The 18,607-nt window shown below is 35.6% G+C and overlaps 3 protein-coding genes across 3 annotated transcripts; 1 reads left to right on the forward strand and 2 right to left on the reverse strand.

Moving 5' to 3' along the window:
* Positions 1 to 1,096: 1,096 nt before the first annotated feature.
* Positions 1,097 to 2,505, reverse strand: LOC133174604 (testis-specific serine/threonine-protein kinase 1-like). The gene has a single exon (XM_061309708.1). The coding sequence runs from the start codon at positions 2,431 to 2,433 to the stop codon at positions 1,366 to 1,368; it is 1,068 nt and encodes a 355-aa protein (XP_061165692.1). The 5' UTR covers positions 2,434 to 2,505; the 3' UTR covers positions 1,097 to 1,365.
* A 59-nt stretch (positions 2,506 to 2,564) lies between these two features.
* Positions 2,565 to 5,290, forward strand: LOC133174615 (testis-specific serine/threonine-protein kinase 1-like). Its single transcript, XM_061309718.1, has 4 exons — positions 2,565 to 2,904; positions 3,109 to 3,257; positions 4,104 to 4,311; positions 4,769 to 5,290. The coding sequence occupies exons 1-4, from the start codon at positions 2,623 to 2,625 to the stop codon at positions 5,075 to 5,077; spliced, it is 948 nt and encodes a 315-aa protein (XP_061165702.1). The 5' UTR covers positions 2,565 to 2,622; the 3' UTR covers positions 5,078 to 5,290.
* Positions 5,227 to 18,467, reverse strand: LOC133174636 (ATP-binding cassette sub-family G member 5-like). Its single transcript, XM_061309738.1, has 11 exons — positions 18,254 to 18,467; positions 13,960 to 14,235; positions 12,785 to 13,017; positions 12,552 to 12,684; positions 12,061 to 12,330; positions 11,588 to 11,807; positions 11,147 to 11,346; positions 7,417 to 7,555; positions 6,635 to 6,820; positions 5,691 to 5,818; positions 5,227 to 5,563 (listed from the first exon to the last, which is right to left on the reverse strand). Exons 2-11 carry the CDS (start codon positions 14,231 to 14,233, stop codon positions 5,400 to 5,402), a joined length of 1,947 nt encoding a protein of 648 aa, XP_061165722.1. The 5' UTR covers positions 14,234 to 14,235; positions 18,254 to 18,467; the 3' UTR covers positions 5,227 to 5,399.
* Between the last annotated feature and the right edge of the window lie 140 nt (positions 18,468 to 18,607).

An 18,607-nucleotide genomic window follows, 5' to 3' on the forward strand; every position in this document is an offset into this window, starting at 1 on the left:
GTACGATTTATATTTAGTAACACATATTTCGCACCCTTCATTCCAATTCTCATAATACGCAAAGAGTATTCAAATAACTAAAGATAGTAGAATGAAAATTTTGAGACACGGAAATATTAAAGATTGTAGAAGCATAAAATGCACTTAAAAGTGTTAACAAAAATAAATTATTAATATAAATGGTTGGCCAGTCGGAAGGGGGAGGGAGTTAAGCTAGAGTTAATCTTAGTTCTTAGTTTTGCTATGTTGACTGAATGCAGAGAGAGATGTGGGGCGCGTTTCTTTTTATCAGCTGTTTATTGTCTTTCACTAATTACGTTTGTAATAATTTTCATTAGACATATTTTTAGTCATGTACTCGTTGACGAATGAAAATTTTTACTTGGTTAGGTGATGGGGTATTCAGATTGCTTCGACTTGAAGTGTGTCCTCCTGTATTTGAATATTGAAAATTAATACACTTGCAAAAGGATCAGGAACAAAGACAGATAACCCATATTGAATCTGTATGAGGTGAAACCACATTCTCCTTTCAAGTTTTTTTTATTTCAAAAAAAAAAAAAATTATTAGGAAAAGATGAATCGATCGGTCATGAAATACACCCAATCTAATTACATCTATAGATGTTCAGTATCCGCTGTCGCTTCTCAAACGATGTTTGAGGAGCGGTATCGAATTCGGAACATCTAATTTTAATTAGATTGGTAATGCACCATGTTGCAAATTTTGAATTTTTTGGATATGTATATATATATATATATATATATATATATATATATATATATATATATATATATATATATATATATATATGCAAATACAAAATTTTCAACATAATATTTAAGAAGCTTGCGGCCCCCCCCCCCCCCAATTTCCATCCCGGTAACCCAGGGATTGACGACTCATCTTTACTCTTTATGAAAAAAAAAATCACACTGACTGCAGTGCATAATACACTTCTTGAGAGTAGGCAAAATTTAAGAGAAAATGAATCGAATATCCCAGGGGTACGGAGTGGGGGTGGGTGTCCCGTCTCTAAGCACCTGTGTTAAACGTGGCATTTTAATATCATTTCCTAAAAATATAAAAAAGAAATTATTACCAACAATTTAATATGCGTAACAAAAGTACATTTTACAAAATAAATGTTAGTACACTAAAATACAAGTTAGTACATAATGAAAAAATATTTACAATATATACATACCTACAAACAATAAAATTTTTATCAATTAAAACTGCATCTAAATATGTATATTGAGGTAGAGAAATTTTAAAATACTTATCACAGTTCAAGTGAAATATGTACAACATAAATAAAAATGGGCATGCGCAGCACATCTCTGAGTATAGGGTGTATCAAATCACACCTTCTGCTCTGGGCATTCAGACGGGTTACTGGACGTTTCCGCTTTTTCCGTGATGGGTCTGGGTCCCTCCATGCCTGTAGTCTCTGGGTTTATCCCCATTTTGAACCAAATACATCCGAGAACATCATAAACGTCTGGCCGCTGTGAGAAGTCGTACTTGAAGCACCATAAGATCAGAGCTCTGCATTCCTCCGATACGTTCTTTTTAATCTTATGCCACGGGAAGTTGAGCCTTTTGTGTTCCTCTAGCACCCCGTGATTTCCTTTACTCTCATCAAATGGCATTTTTCCGGTGACAAAGATGTATAAAATGACGCCTATGGCCCAAATGTCCGCTTTTTGAGTATCGTATGGTTCCCCTTTTAAAATCTCTGGAGCAGCATAAGATTTGGAACCACAGTATGTTTTGCTAAGGTCCCGGTTGGGATCCTCTTTGACAAATCCAAAATCGCAGATTTTTATGTTGTAGTTACTGTCCAAAAGAAGGTTTTCTAGTTTGAGATCCCGATGGGTGATATTTAGCTCATGGAGGTACCGAACGGCCTCGCAGATTTGCTTAGTCCAGTTTCTCGCCATCCCTTCCTTAATCGCCCCAGTACGCTGAATATATCGAAGGACATCGCCATTTTCTCCAAACTCTAGCACCATATATACACGCCTAGAGTCCTCAAATATATCCAAGAGTTTGACAATGTTTGGGTGATTAAGTTGTGGCCAAATTTTGATTTCCCTTGGCAGAAACCGCTGTTGGAAGTCTTTGGGGGCCTTGTTCCTGTCCACAATCTTGACAGCCGCCCTATCCCTATCCCCAGTGAGATAGTATGCAAACTTTACTTTTGAGTAACTGCCACTTCCGAGGGTCTGTTTTACTAAGAGGCCCCTCTTAGCGAGGACAGCCCGGTAGGTGGGACGGTATTTTATGGCTTCGCATCTGTCTGTTGAACGACGGACCTCTACTGCTTCCACTTCGCCTTGCATTATCTCCAGCTCGTGTTGCAAATTCTGAGAATCGGGAGGGTTCTCAACCATCGCACACTTCTGCTTTTTATTGCTCGGAGGCATCCAATCTTTGTTACAGGCTCCAGCAGTTGTTCAAGATATCACACTGCTGTTTTTTGGTAACGATGACGAAAACGAGACAGTGTTGATACGGAGTTAAGAAGAGAACGTAATAATACAATGACGTCACAATGGTCTACACTCCGTCATCTGGCGCCATTGATGCCGGGTGGACTATGATGTATTTTAGTTATGGGCTCAAAACTTGAGTTTATGTCTTCAACTGATGAGGAGGAAGAACTAAAGAAAAGGGGTTACAGTCTTGGAACTCTTCTTGGGGAGGGTTCTTATGCTAAAGTGAAAAGTGCGCACTCGGAGAAGAACCAGAAAAGGGTAGCGGTAAAAATAATCAACAGAAAGAAAGCCCCTAGAGATTTCCGAGAGAAATTTTTACCTCGGGAACTTGCCATTCACATCACTTTGGAACACCCTCATATTGTTCAATGTTTTGAGTTACTGGAATTCCATAACAAGGTAAACATAATGATGGATGCATTTACTCATTTTCATTATGATTACATAATTAAATATATATGTAGGTATATGCATTTTTCGAGAGTTCATTGGTGTCTTTTAACGTAAACAGTTTTTATGTGTATCAAACAAATTTTTCAATTTTCTGTCAAAAATATTGTTTTTAATTTGTAAACGCATTTACAGTATGTTAATTCAATACAGGTATATATAATAATGGAGTATGCTGGTCACGGAGATTTATTGGAATTCATCAAACTTCGCGGGGCGATAGAGGAGGACAAAGCAAAGCTCATGTTCCGACAGGTCTGCTCAGCGGTGGATTACCTCCACCAAAACAACATTGTCCACAGGTGAGTCTACATCCTCTAAAATAACACCATTCACTGGAAATTTTGACTTGGACTTTATCCATGCACCTAACTGACATCGTTCACAGGTAAGTCTGTCGTGGGATATCTGCACCAAAATAACATCGGCCATGCACAGATAAGTCTTGTGTGGATTACCTCCAGCTAAATGATATTATCCATGTAAGCAAGTCTGGTGTGGATTATCTCCACCTAAATGATATTATCCATGTAAGCAAGTCTGGTGTGGATTATCTCCACCTAAGTAAATTGCTCACAAGAAAATTTTATGTGGATAAACAACAGGTGAACATAGTGTGGAGATGTGACGTGGATTACCTCCACCAACGTGTTAAAACAAGATTCTTTATTGGCAAGACAGGTGGGGAGAATTTGCGTGTATACTGTAAATTTTTATTTATTTGCAAGAACTTTATTTTTGCGTTATTATGCAACATCGTCTGCTCGTGAAAATTTCATTCTAGCATATTTATATTCCTAAAAGTTTATTTGCAACGATAACCGAACTTCGTAGATATAAAACCCCAAAAAACTATCTTGCGAAAATAAGGTGTCGCGAAAATCTGGTGATCTGCAGTATAATCTCCATTAAAATCAATCTTTTGAATACCTTACACCCTTCTGATTTCCATACGTTGTTCTAGCACAGTTTCCACCTTAATTACAACATCTATAGATAAATCTAGCAGTAAAGCAAAACAGATTTTTTTCTTTGGTATATTTTATTGACAAATATATGATGGAGGAAAGAAATTAATTACATGTATAAGTGTATATTATTAAAATAAAATGAATTTTAGAGTACACTTGATATCCCGTACATTTCAGAGATATGAAGTGCGAGAATCTTTTGCTGGATGGTCTTAACAACATCAAAGTTTCTGATTTCGGCTTCTGTCGGAAGATCGAGCCCGGAGATATATGTAAAACCTTCTGTGGAAGTGCTGCTTACGCCGCCCCGGAAATTCTTCAGGGAATCCCCTACCACGCCCCTTTTCATGACCTCTGGAGCATGGGGGTAATACTGTATATCATGGTGAGTAATATAGTAATATACCCTATATACTAGATGCAAAATGTTGAATCTTCAGAATCAAGGACAGACGTTACAAACAAAAATAGATACCTGGATTAGTATATGTATTTGGACCTATTCTGGTTTTAAATAATGCAAATATCAAATTTCTGAAGTATAAAGAAATTGTAAAATTTCTATGATGCTCAAAATTCTACCTTTCTGTGATCGCCATATAAATCTATACTATTTTCTGTATAATTATCGTAAAAATTATTCATTTTATAGGACACCATTGTGAATTTTTGAATGAAAAATTAAAATCTATGCGGTTAAATTTATTCATTTTATTTATACATTGTATAATTAAACATTCACTAAAATTGTTATTTTCATGGTTTAAAAAATGGTTATATCATCTGTCCTTAAAGAAAAATTAGAATGGCATAAAAAAAAATTATTGCCGTTGTATACAAAGGTCTGTGCCTCGATGCCTTTTGATGATAGCAACATCAAGAAAATGGTACGAGAACAATTAGAGAGAAAAGTGGGATTCTCTAAATCCAAGAAATTAACAGCAGAATGCAAGGACCTGATTCACCGGATTCTAGAAGTAAACGTCAAACGGCGAGCCACCATAGCGACCGTGATGGACCACCCATGGATGCAAGAGAAAAAAGCCGAGCCGGATACAGCGGCCCTGAAGGCAAAGGACAGGGAGGCCAAAATGGTGGAAGCGTCCGAGACCCTGAAGTCCAAGTTGGCCGGGGCCAAATGTTGTGATTGATGCGGCCTTACTATATCTAGATTTGTTAGAGTTAATTTTCACCTTCTGTTTATGAAATTCAGATATTTTATCATTAATTGTGTGTTGATTTCTGTTTTATTTATCACAAACAATGTAACAATAAAAAACATTTAAACAACATAAATAAATATTACCTTAGTAATAAACAAATCTCGTTGTAACAATAAGTCAATAATAAAATTTTAAACAGTCTCTTGGAAGTCGTATTATTTGTCAATATTTTTTTGGCCAAACTGAGGCAGAGTGTTCTTCAAATATTGTGACGAATTAGAGGTCCGGTTGTTGCGAGGTATCAAGGTCTCTAGTTGAGGTTCGGTATCCCTCGGATTTTAAAGGCTATAATAGTAAACACAACAAAGGAAACACTAAACCCTCCCAGAGCCCAGAAGTTTGTGTGCATGTTATCCACGGCGTCCGGATAGAAGTCCCGTAAATACTGGTTACCCGTCTCATACTGACAAACTCCTAAAAAATAATATAAAGCAAAATTAAGTCACTTATTTTCCGAAAATGTATTTCAAAATCCAAATATTCAAAGTGCGTAATCTTGTATTTAGCGACATCGTCATAATATATCAGTTTTATAGCCCACCTTTATCAGGCGGTGGGCAGGTGAAGTTGAGCCCATTAAACTCGTTGGCCATTAGAATTTCTGTGCTGTATTTATGAACACTGAGCCAACTGGCCCACTGGAAAATCTCCAACATGTTCTTGATACTTCTACAATTAAAGAAAAAAAGAAAAGGCTTATATAATCCAGAGTTGTCCCTAAGAATTGAAATAGCAGGGGTCATTGAAAAAATAGAAGGGGGTTTGGGGTTCCTCCCTAACAGGGGGTTGAGAGGGAATACCAGAAAAACCAGGGAATTACATCATTATCGGTTGGAAAATTCCCCGGCCCCCGGGTCTTAGGGAGAACCCTGATAATCTATATGTAAAACTCGTCCGTCACAATATTTTGAACACAATGATGACAAACGTTTTTGTAACTTTATTTTTCAGCAATGTTTTAGTGGTTCCCAAAAACAACATCAAAATTTCTTTGTAGAAAGCTTGTCAGAGCAACTTGACGGAAATGACAGTTTACTTATACACGCAAAACTATTCAGTTTTTCCTTAGTTTGCTCGATGACTGATTAATTGCCTGAAATGAACCAAGGCCAGCTTACTTAAGGCCAAATCAACCTTTTGAAATTCCTCAAGGCCAGACTAAATGCTGGAATAACGTGTACCTAAGTCCAGTTGTCTGTCTGAGAAATACAGTCAATTTACTGGTGTAATAAATTCTAAAACCAGATGATCTTGAGACCTAATTGTTCGAGGTTTTTAAAAGTTACTGCAAAGTCTCTCGTTCAAAGTTCATGTACTTGACTTAAAATTACATCTTCTTGCTTTTAATTAAAAGAAGTCCCGAAGACAAATTTCTCAAATTGCCTAATAAGTCATGAAATCCGCGTTACTAGCCTAGCCTAAATAAGTCTTAAATCCATGTTAATTAAATAATTGTCTGAATAGTTCAAAGGTCAGACTACTTGCCTGAGAAGTCCTGAGGCGAGGAGAAGAGAGGCTGTTAAGACCAGGGCTGACGTACTATTGGCAATGTTAGGGTCGATGAGGACTCCCATGGTACCAACTGTGATTATCTCCCCTATGAAGTGGAGGGCACACACCACGGCGTAATAGATGGCGAATCTATCCCATGTCGGATAAAGCCCCGTCACCCTGAAAATGATTCTAATTGTGTCATATTGTAATTTTTGAATTTACCGGGTGGTAGTAAATACAAAAATTACAATATGACAATGTATGTATTGTTTTGTATTTCAGTATTTACTCAAGTATAATATTTCAAAAATTACAATATGACAATTGAATTGAGTAACAGAGAAAGGGGACATTTTATTATTGAAACAAATTTCTCTCAGCTGAAAATGATTTATGTTCTGCAGAACAACAATAAAAGAAAATTTTACTGTAGTGAAACAAATTGAGCTAAATATGACCACGGTGCAAGGCCGTCAAATGGGGAAGTGCATTCGGTGCGAAAGCATCCCTTTTATTAAAAGCTCTAAAGTATCATGTTGAAACATTCATAAATCCTGTGTATAAAATAGTTTTTGCATATTCAAGAAAAGACTTCACAATGCACAAGAACCCACCGAAATGGTACCCATTTATAAAACACTTCTGACTTAAGTGAGGGCCCGGTGTACTCCTCCCTGACCACCCTTCTGGTGACGGCCTTGATGACGCAAGTTTTAATAAGGTAGCTAGTTGGCTATGGTTAAAATTTGACAATTAACGAGATAAATATTTACCAGTAGACGACGATACTGAAGATGAAGCTGGCGATGATGTGGAAAGGTAGAATGTGGATTGCATATGTCAGAATAAAAGTAGCAGTGGAGTACAAACCGTCCCGACATTCTCTGTAGAAGAGATCCCTCAGAGGTGGAACTATAAAGAGAAATAGGGTGTGGATCTATTGTGCCACACGTACAAATGTTAATATTTACACAAACAATGATGCATAATTTTATTTTTTTTAAACACAATACTTCTGGGTGTTTTAAAAATATCAAAATTTGGAGTATTTCTGGGAGTTTGAATTATGGTTAGTAGACTTTGGAAGATATGCAACATGGAGGCCAGAAAGCTGTATATAGTAGAATAATAACATGCATGCGTTATATGCTGTTCTTAATAAGAGTTCCATGCTAAAATAAGGTAGAACTTAAAATAAAATAGGAAAAAATGAATATTCCATGCTTTATAGTCATGGGGGAAAAAAACAGACCACTGTTTTAATTTTATTTCATTTTTGCAAATATACCAGACCAGGGAACTTAAAGCACTTTGAAAAAAAGGTACACCTGATAAACATGCAGATCTTGGACAAGAAATTGACCCAAAGCCCCTCCCCCCGGGTCATATACCGTCCTTTGCCCCCGTAATCTCCCTCCCTGAATGCTTAGGCCACACATCACAATATCACGTTCTCTTTGCTCCAACTTTTTAAATAGGGAATGTGGCGTTATATATGATGTGGAGAATATTATAAATGCATATAAGTGTACGTTACAGCACTGCAAAAGCATGCATCATATATTTCATGGGAAAAGTGAGAATAACATCAATAAATTTAAATGATTTACTTTAAAAAAAAAAAAAAGAAGAAGAATTGGAATAATATGAAAAAAGGATTACTACTTGTCAGAAAAAAAAAATAATAAAGGGAAAATGAAATAAATATAAATTAAAAAAATTAAAATCAGATTGATAAAATGAATTAATTTTAGGTTTCTACAAAAATAACCCATGTAGGCTTATCGTTACTTTTTGGTGTTTGTGCTAGAACAATATTAATTAAAGTAAAATGTTATTCTAAGATAGCGGGAAAACACAACAGTTATATAAAACACGAAAAAAAATACTAGTCATTCTTAAGACAGATTAGGGACTACAAGTTTTGTAGCCCCTCCCAACAAAAACCAGACCCCACCCCCGCCCACAATTTTCCTGAACGATATTGCATTTCCAAATGAACTAAAAGATACATTTAGACATTCTATTCCAGTCCATGTATTAATAAATCAGAGATCATTGCAACCATGTTGGAGTTCTAATCCAACATTTGTTTACATCCACCGAAATAGATTATATACAATTATTGCTGTTTTTGAGGTCAATACGATGATTTAGGCACCTGAGGAGTACAATATTAACCGAGCCCGAAGGTCGAGGTAAATATTGTACTTCTAAGGTGGCTAAATCATCGTATTGACTGAAAAAATAACAATAATTGTTTTATTACATGATTCAATGATTAAATAAAACAAACTCATGAAGCAATCCATGCCATCTTGTTTACATTTACAGAAGTCCCAGCCAAGCGCAATGAGAGAAGCGGGGTTAAAATAAACATAACCAGTTGTATTAATTTGGAATTCTTAATTCTAATTTAGTTGCTATGTAGAAAAAATAAATGTCAGGAACGTTTGAAAATTAAAGGAGGGGGGTTTATAAGAAAAGGAAAAAAAATGTTTGACTAGCCCCCCCCCCCCCCCAAGAGGAGAATTCTCCAAACTCCAAATTTTACTTATATCGGGGTTTGGGGAGCCGGATAATATGGTCAATATACGTTGAAGGGGGGGGGGCAGCCTTTCAATGAACATTTTCATACTTAAAAGTAAAATTTGTTAGAAAAAAGTGTGGGATGGGGCCAGGCCCCTTGCTCCCCCACCTCATCCTCCCAATTCTATGTGCCCGAATGTTAAGTTAACCGAAGTTAAAGTCGGGTGCAAGTGAATTAACTTCCCAGAACAATATGTATCAATATGGAATTTGCCGATCTATTTGTAGTCCAATGTAGAAAAAAATAAATCCTTATGTTCACCTGGAAGGTCATTTGTGCAGGTGAACATAGCGTAGTATTTTTTCTACAATGCTGGATCTTAGCCAATCGGAGGGCTAGGAATTATCCAATCACATAATAAAAGAAAATATATACAGCATCTAAATATCACCACAGACACGTTTTAATGGATTGCTCCAGAATAAAATAAATGGTTTAGCATATACTTACTAGTATGACTATCAGACAAAATGAGGATAACGGACAATTTTCAATCAGAATATTGGCTCAGGTATCAGACACATAAATCTAATATTTAAGAACTACGTAAAAACACAGCGTGATAATGATTACTACTCTAATAAATATTTTAAATCTATCTCTATAGATCTAAGAACACAATACTAATTCATGGAAAAATGAGAGTGTTTGCAAAAGCTTTATAGACATAAAGGAATGAATGGTAAGAGATGAAAACCACTGTCAACGTGAATATTTTTGCAATGGTTGTATTTGCTAGGGCTGTCACGAGTACCCGAAATAACCGAGAACCGCGGTCCAAGTTGTTCGGTTCGGTTCCGGTTCCATTTTTCCGGATTTCGGTTCGGGTCCGGTTTATATATTAGAGTGTTCAATACAAAAAATGGCGTCGAAATCAAAAGAATGATGACGATAACAGTGATAAATAAACATCACAACTGAAATCTACTTCATTCCATGACAAAACACTTGTCACGGATGCATTAGATAATTATCAAAACGAGCAGGAATGGTCAGGTTGTGGCTAATAGTAGGCCAAGTCACCGATGTCGAGACGTTCGCATGGTTAAGACTTGTTTTCAATGTAAATTTAATGTAACAAATAAAGATTTTTCAAGTTAAATACATAAAATTAAGGTTTAAAATAGATGTAAATACCCGACCCGAAAAACCCGAAACCGAACCGAAAATTTACAGAACCGACCCGACCCGAAAAATTTTGGAACCGTGACAGCCCTAGTATTTGCGAGGTTCGTCTATACCACTACCTTTTCCTTTAGTGTTACCCAAGATAAAAAGTATTTGATAATTATTGTGAAAAACCCCAATATGTGCTACATATAATTTCACGAATTTTATTCCATCGTAAATACAACCCCAAACATGTTCACGTGCAGAGGTATATATACGGAGAGAAGGATCGTGCATAGAGTTAGAGATTTTGAAAATTTTGAATAAATTAATATAAAAATATCAATAACACCGAGTTATTGTGCTCTAAGTAACATAACGTTTGGTCAGTAGGTTAAAAAATAACACAGAAAACAACATGTCATAAATACTCCTACACGTACTGTAGCTTTTGATAATGTCAGTTATTTAACAAAAAAACTGTCTTGCATAACATAAATAGTTTTATAATTACATAAATCATTAATAAATTTGTCAATAGCTTGACGTAAAGTTGATCCACTTTCACATTTCTATGTCTAAAGAAGGAGCGCATCATACGATGCTCAGAAATTAAAAGCATAGGGCGTCCAAGAATGTAAATATATCGGGGAAATCTTTAAATAAAATATTTTATTAAAAAAAACTTTAAAAAGTGGGGAAAAAATAAGTCCCTCCCCTTGAAAAATATTCCCCGAATATTCTTCAAACGCCCTTAGAAAAGAAGCAGGTGAAATGTTAGCATGGAGCAGGAACTGACTTACAAATGGCCACGGCATTAAGAATGGAGACATACGGGGGCACACTGGCGGACTGATACATCAACCCAATCCTGTCTTGTATACTTTCCTGGTTCGTTTTCATGTGGCCCAGGAAGGCGCAGATAAACGGAACAAAGAGCGCCAACATAAATACGCGCGGAATGTAGATCGTCCGGTCCCTCATCAAATTCACCATCATTCGTCTGTAAGAAAGAGAAAGTAGATTACTTGCAATACTTTAAGAAAATGAACGAATGCAACATGTTAATCTGATAATTTTTTTTTTCATTACACATGCTAACTGCCCTGTTTTATTTTTTTCCTTTAAATCTCGTCATCGAATTAACGAAGAGAGGTGCATTATTCAAACTTTATTTCGTTTTCTTCCATTTTATTAAAATTTCTTTTAAAGGGAGGGTCTGATAATACTATGGAAGTACTCACTTCCACAGGGTAAACATCACCCGAAACACATTAGGCGGTCGTGGTTTGTAGAAATAAAGCATCGTTGCTCTGTTTGTTGGTCGCATTGTTGCCTCATTGACGTCATTTACAGTCTCGTTATGAATCTCTGATTTATAAAATGTGTCCACCAGGTGGCGTACTCTTGTAGCGGTTTCGTGTTCCCTTTGATGGTCTCTTCTGTCTATACTGGCCAAGTCAACTGAGAAAGGAATTAGCTGTACTGTCATATCATTCTTTATATATGTGGCAGTGAAGTTTTTAAAAAAGCAGATTATCTTGTTCTCTTTGTGGTATACTTACCAATGAAGGATATAACTTTGGATTTTATCCGAGATTCCTCTGACTCTAACCCCCAACATTTGGACATGTGCACACATGTCAAGATATATAAGAGTCAGGGGAATATTGGATCACTCTGGGTAGATAATGAGACTACCGTTTATTAAACCTACCATAAAAATCCAATGGATTTGCATACGTAGGACACGGGTATCCAATGTTCTGAAAGTGATCCAGCATCTGTTCCGCTCCGCCAAAGTACACCATATCACCCATACTGAGAATACCGACTTCGTCAAAGAGTTTAAAGATGTCAGATCGAGGCTGATGAATTGTGAGGAGAACCAGTTTACCTCTTCGTGCGATGTCGCGGAGGTTTGAGACTAGATAGTGTGCCGTGTAACTGTCCAGGCCTGTGGTGGGTTCGTCTAGCAGCAAAATCTCTGGAGTGATGGGTATTATTTTATGATAATTTTGAACAAAAATGGTTAGAAATGAAAGAAAAAATGCTAGATATTCCAATATGCTTCGTGTAAATAAGAAAAATCCGTATGTTCTGTCATGGTTAAGATAAAAGGTATTAAAAGAGAATTTAAAACCATTGTATATAGTACATTAAAGTAGTTTTGTTGCAACATCACAACTTCAGGAACAATTGAATTACTTGGATCTTGTAAGAGCTGAAGTGCAATTGTAACTCTTCTTCGTTCACCGCCAGAAATTCCTCGAACTATGGAACCTCCGATTCTGCTATCAGCCACATTCTTTAATCCCATCTCATTTATAACATTATTTACCTGTTCAACACGCACAAATAGATATTCATTAAGTATATATAACAATCATTCGTATAAATTTTCTTTGAAAGACAATTTCAACATAATTTTGTGTTTTAACCTTGTTTTCAATTTCGAATTGTTTGGTCCGACCGGGCAGCCGTAGAAAGGCGGCGTATCGGAGCGTCTCTCTCACTGTCAGATTGTGGAGAAAACGATCGGCCTGCATGACGTAGGCACCGTATTGTTTTATCACTTCTTTAGAACATTCATAATTGTTGTAGTAAACCTTGCCTGTCACTTGACCCTCTGTTCTACAGGCTATAACATCCAAAAGGGAAGTTTTACCAGATCCTGAAAAAAAGCTACTCTATCAGAACCATACTTTCATTTCTCCATGCCAACTCAAACTCTATAAGTAAAACTTCTGTCACTTAATTTACAAAATGACAGATTTATTTGAATATTGTTCACTAATTTTTTTTTAATTTAATCAAACAAAAACAGAATAATGAATAAACTGATAAATAAAAATAAAGGATCTAAAATAAAATATTACATTTTTCAAGAAATAGAAGACCATTGATATTTTATGGAAAATCCAGGAAAATCACGTCAACATTTTCGAGATGCTCGGTAACAATACGATGTAGCCCAAGCAAGGACTCCAATCAATGCGAATTACTTTGGATTAACATGAATTCTTTAACACCGATCTTTTTTTGTTAAAAAATTCTCTTCAGTCAGCTTTTGTCGTTTTGCTATTAGGTAAACAAAAACCAGATGTCTCTGAAGAGATTGTGGCTCTACTGCTCTGTTCTTATAATAGTGGAGAAGAAGAGACTAGTTGAACCTGGACTTTATGTATCGTGATGTTTTTCTTAACTTGTATAAAGTTTTATTGAAATCAAACCAAAACTGTAGGAAAAGTAGTATTTTGAATGAATTTGTTTACAAAAAAAAATGGAACCATGAGAACATCTTTGAAAGGTGTGGTCCACTTTAAACTATTGTTCATTAAAATTGGTTTAAAACTGTAAGTGATGTAGCATTTTGACACAAAAAATTCTATTTTTAGTAACTTGGCTATGCCATTCATATGAATCAAAAACCAATACATGTATTTTCTGTGCACCAAGTTTTATTGAAATCGGACGAAAATAAGCGTTTTGAAAATCTTTTTCACAGAAATACAGTTTTTGTTTTACGTTTTGTTCTTAGACCAGTTGCTTATAAAGAGTCTAATTCTCTCTATATGAAAGGAAACTAAAAGATACCGAATAACAGTTATCGAACCTGAACTTCCGAGTATTGCAGTGAGTTGTCCGCTCTTTAACTGCACAGTGACGTCACGGAGTACGGTCTTTTTCCGCTGTCTCCGGAAACACGCCCCTTTCCACCACGGGCCAACCCTTTCTTTGACCTCATAATTAACATCCAGTAAGTTCAAGGTCGGTTTTGATGCCCGCTCTTCTTCTTCTAAGTCCGGGGAGAAGTTTGAACAACTGCTCAGCACATAATTCAGATCAAAGATGCTGGGGCTTTCCATAACATCATTTCGTGTCTCCATAACTTTTCTTTATCAACATGCAAATGAAAAATAAATAAATAAAAATACAACATATAAACACTTTAATAATTAGTTTTCATAGAATTTTTCCCAATTCCAGTTAAAGTGTATAGTATATGATACAATCGCCATTTTAAAAACAACGTGGATGACACAGCAGCCATACAAAAAATCCCTTAAAGATTGCAACACACAAAAGGGAAATAATTAAATTACGCATTCGGCAAACCTCGGCTGATTCCGTCACCTTCATCAAAAGTTTGATGAGGTAAGAATCGGCCGAGGTGTGCCGAGTGTTACAGACCCTGAAACGTGCTACTACCCCCAAAAAGCGTGTAACTTTCGTGCGCTTTTCGTTTCGTGCAAACCGTGTAGCGTTTCGTGTAAACCGTGCAGCGTTTCGTGCAAACCGTGTAGCGTTTCGTGTAAACCGTGCAGCGTTTCGTGTAAGCTCCAAAGCGTTTCGTGCAAACCGTGTAGCGAGCGTGCGAGAAGCGTGTGAGAAACGTGCGACTTTCGTGTAAGAACCGTGTGAGAAACGTGCGACTTTCGTGCAAGAATCGTGTGAGAAACGTGTAGGATTCATTCGGAAGTCATTTCATTTTAAATATGGCTATCGATGGGTCAGGATGTCAAATGGTGTTGTTTATAGCTAATATTATTCGGAGATATTATACTGGATGTATTTTAAGAGTAAAATAAAAAAAAAAGTATGAGAGCAACAAAATAAAATTACACGGTAATGTATATTAAATTTGTTTCTCTTTATTTTTTCCCTCAAAAATAAAGATGGACAGGAAATTTATTCAAATTAATTACATGTAATAACAGTGTATGTGCAACATTTTTATTGAATTGATTTAAATGCACAATCGGAGTGATCATATCTTTTTTATTTTATTTTCCAAAGAAAGCAACAAACGAAATTTCAAACGAAATTTTATCAGGACTCCGCTCTTGTCTATTACCAGATTGTATTAAATAATTTTAATCAAAAATGTGTGTCATTAATAGTCTTCAAACACATAGCATTGGTTGATTAATAATTGAAATTATGAGCATAATTCACATGCATTTACGAACGCAGGATTACAAATTACCGAGAAGGGGGGGGGGGGTGGCGCAATTCAAAAACGCAAGCTTTAAATTTCAATATTTGTCGGTACTGGGTGTTAAAAAGCATAATTGACTTTCTTTTGTATAAAGAAATAAATACTTAATTTATGTGGTGCATCGGATGCACCACTTAAAATATATTGGAATATTTAAATCTTCAACTTCCCATTTGCAATGTGCGAATGTGATCAAGGTCATTTACGACAGCGACCTCGGGCTCCACGGACAGGGAACTGAAAACTTGTTCTGCTTTTACATGTATCTTTTATCAATCATGTCTAATATATACCCGAGAATAATGATTGAGTTTAAATTTGTAGTATTAAATGCTTATTTTTTTTTTTATTTAATTGGTACACATAATACCCGTGGATTTTATTTTTAATCGACCCGAATTTCCGTGATCAGTAGATTGTTTGGCAGTCACAATAAAAAAGAGTTAAGAAATAAATTATACATGTAAATAACAATTACATATCAGTTGTTTTATAAATCGGGCAGCTTTAATTTGTATTAAAATATTCGAGTTTTCATGTACTGTACTTGGACATGTATACACGAATATTGCATGGTAAGTTGTGCCGTGACTATTTGAAAATTACATAAAATTTCCCCTTAACCGAGTTTTATAATGAAAGAATTTACAAGGTGATGGGTACATGTATATTGTATACCCCCCCCCCCTCCCCGCGGGTTTTTCTTCCATATATAGAATTCTAATGTTAAATTAAACTCTATAATAAAACGTTTAAATGTTAAAACTACCATTTGGCATAAAATGTTTTATTTTATAAAATCTCGCTGGAGTCATGAATATTTTTAAGCACAGTTACTTGTTTCTCTAATAATTTTTTCCCGATAGTATAATTACTATAACGACTGCCGGTGGTCTTTAGCCATGTCAGATTTACAGATACACAAGTAAGATCTCGGTAATCTCCCCCCCCCCCCTCCTCGCCCCCGACCAAAAGAGAGAAAGAAATTAAATGCATAATCATCCTCTTTTCTGCAATGTACTTATTAATTTTGCATATTAAAGAAGTGAACCTGAATTAATTAAATAAAATAAACTTACTGCTAAATCATAAGAAAATCGATCCGTTCACGGAAATAAACACGGTACAATATTCATTAAAAATTAATTACTTGAGTTATATTTCGCTAATAAACGAGTTTTTAATATAATACATAAAAAAGATTAATGCCGAAAGAAATTATGAGGGACAAATATAAATGTTTCTCTTGCAGTGTAAAATTTAGAGAAAAAAAGGATGTACACTGACGATGATGGGCATATCACCTTAAAACAAGCGGATTACAAACGGAAAGACAATCATGAATTATTATCTACTAAACTTTGAATATTTCTATCAGTTTATAAACATGTAGTACAGGTGTAGCGAGTTTTAATTTAAAACATACTGTGAAAGATTGCGACTCTAAATTAATCTATATTTAACCTGTAAAAAAATGAATAATGCCCGAGAGATTCCGAACAGAATATCCAGATCGAGGCCAAAGCGTGTGAGAAACGTTTTCAAAGCGTTTCGTGCAGCCTTTCGTGCAAAGCGTTTCGTGTAAACCGTGTAGCGTTTGGTGCAAACCGTGTAGCGTTTCGTGTAAACCGTGCAGCGTTTCGTGCAAACCGTGTAGCGAGCGTGTACCGTTCGTGCAGCGTGCGTGTGGGGTAGTAGCACGTTTCAGGGTCTGTAAATTACGGTGCACATTTGTTAACTTGTACATAGTATACTGATTCAATGATGAAAGCATTGTTTGTCGCAAGTTATAACCGCAAACAAAAATGATTTCCTACGTGTATTCATACATGTACATGTATCTGCATACAGTATTTTATCCAAGTCAACTATGTTTTTGTTCAGTTTTATTTTCATTTGCTTTTGTATTTAATATTTTGTAACTCAATATACTGAAACACTGCACACATAAGACGGTCTATCGAATTATTTCTCTGTTTAGTATTTAGGAGATAATTCTATGAGCTGATAATTGCTTTATTTTACCTAAGTAGAACCGTTATCACTAGTTAATATAAAAAATACTCTCCTATCTGTATTGGATTAGAAAGGTACAACTGTATACGGTGTAATGCACTGCATATATATACATTTGATATGTACATAAAACAGTTATTGAATGAAATTCATAGGATTAGGGTTCAATTTTTAAATTAACATTGTTTGTGAATGATGTGAAAATTAATTATTAAAATTTTCATTAACTGTATCGTTCACCTTAACAAGTTCTTTAAAGTGATCTATTTTATAAATACTTAAAATAAACAAAAATGAACAATTCATAAGGATAGCTTTAATATCCGAGACTTATACACGTCTTTGTTCAATATCCAATGCCATTATCAAAGCTCTATCGGTATGATAATCTATCGAAAAGATTAATTTCACATTTTAATATTTCAACAGAGTTCTAAATGACATGACTAATAAACAATCAATAAAAAATGATCTTAGTCAGAATTTTGTCAATGGCGAGATGGAATTGTCTACTTACTATGTGCTGTAGCCGCAGCACCGGAAGTCCCACACAGGAAACCTTCCTAGAGATCAATACCCGGATGAGTGTTATGCCTCAAGCCGCATAGGCCGATAAAACTAAATGATAAAGTTACAGGTAGACGGGTAAATACACAATGGTCAATAAAATCAGATAAAGAAAACGAAGATAAATATTCCAATGTCATCCGTCATTACGATACAGGGACAATGCAAACACTGCACCGTGACTCGTCAACATAAACTCGATACACACGTGGATTGCAATAAAGTAACATTATAAGAATAGAAAAAAAACATGCTTAAAATTGGTCTAGAAAAAAAGCAGAGATTATATGCAGCTCATAGAAGAGTGTTAATAAGCCCTTTTTACCTGTAGATTGGGAGATGACGCGACTGACGAGACAGGCGATGATATATCTTCCTTGTTAAGGCCCCGTCGATCGATACTTCTTCCTCCCTGCTCCTCCAAGACTTTTTTTTTAATCTCAGAAACCAAGATAACACGGAATATGCTTTTGGTATGAATCACATGGTTAAGCGCAGAAATCGCATATTGATTTCTCTTTATAAACGGCAAAAAACCCGGACCAAATCCAAAGTGTTAGCTGTCTAGTTTTGAAGCCAGGATAACGAAACCTTATTTTTATGAGAAAAAAAATCAATTCTCGATCGACTACAAATATTTCAAATACATAAGCTTTAAGGCTAACACGACATGTTTGAA

Source organism: Saccostrea echinata, unplaced genomic scaffold (assembly GCF_033153115.1).
Source record: "Saccostrea echinata isolate AGI-Se365-2 ecotype Australia unplaced genomic scaffold, CSIRO_AGI_Sech_v1 ptg000002l, whole genome shotgun sequence".
Classification (NCBI taxonomy): Eukaryota; Metazoa; Mollusca; class Bivalvia; order Ostreida; family Ostreidae; genus Saccostrea; species Saccostrea echinata.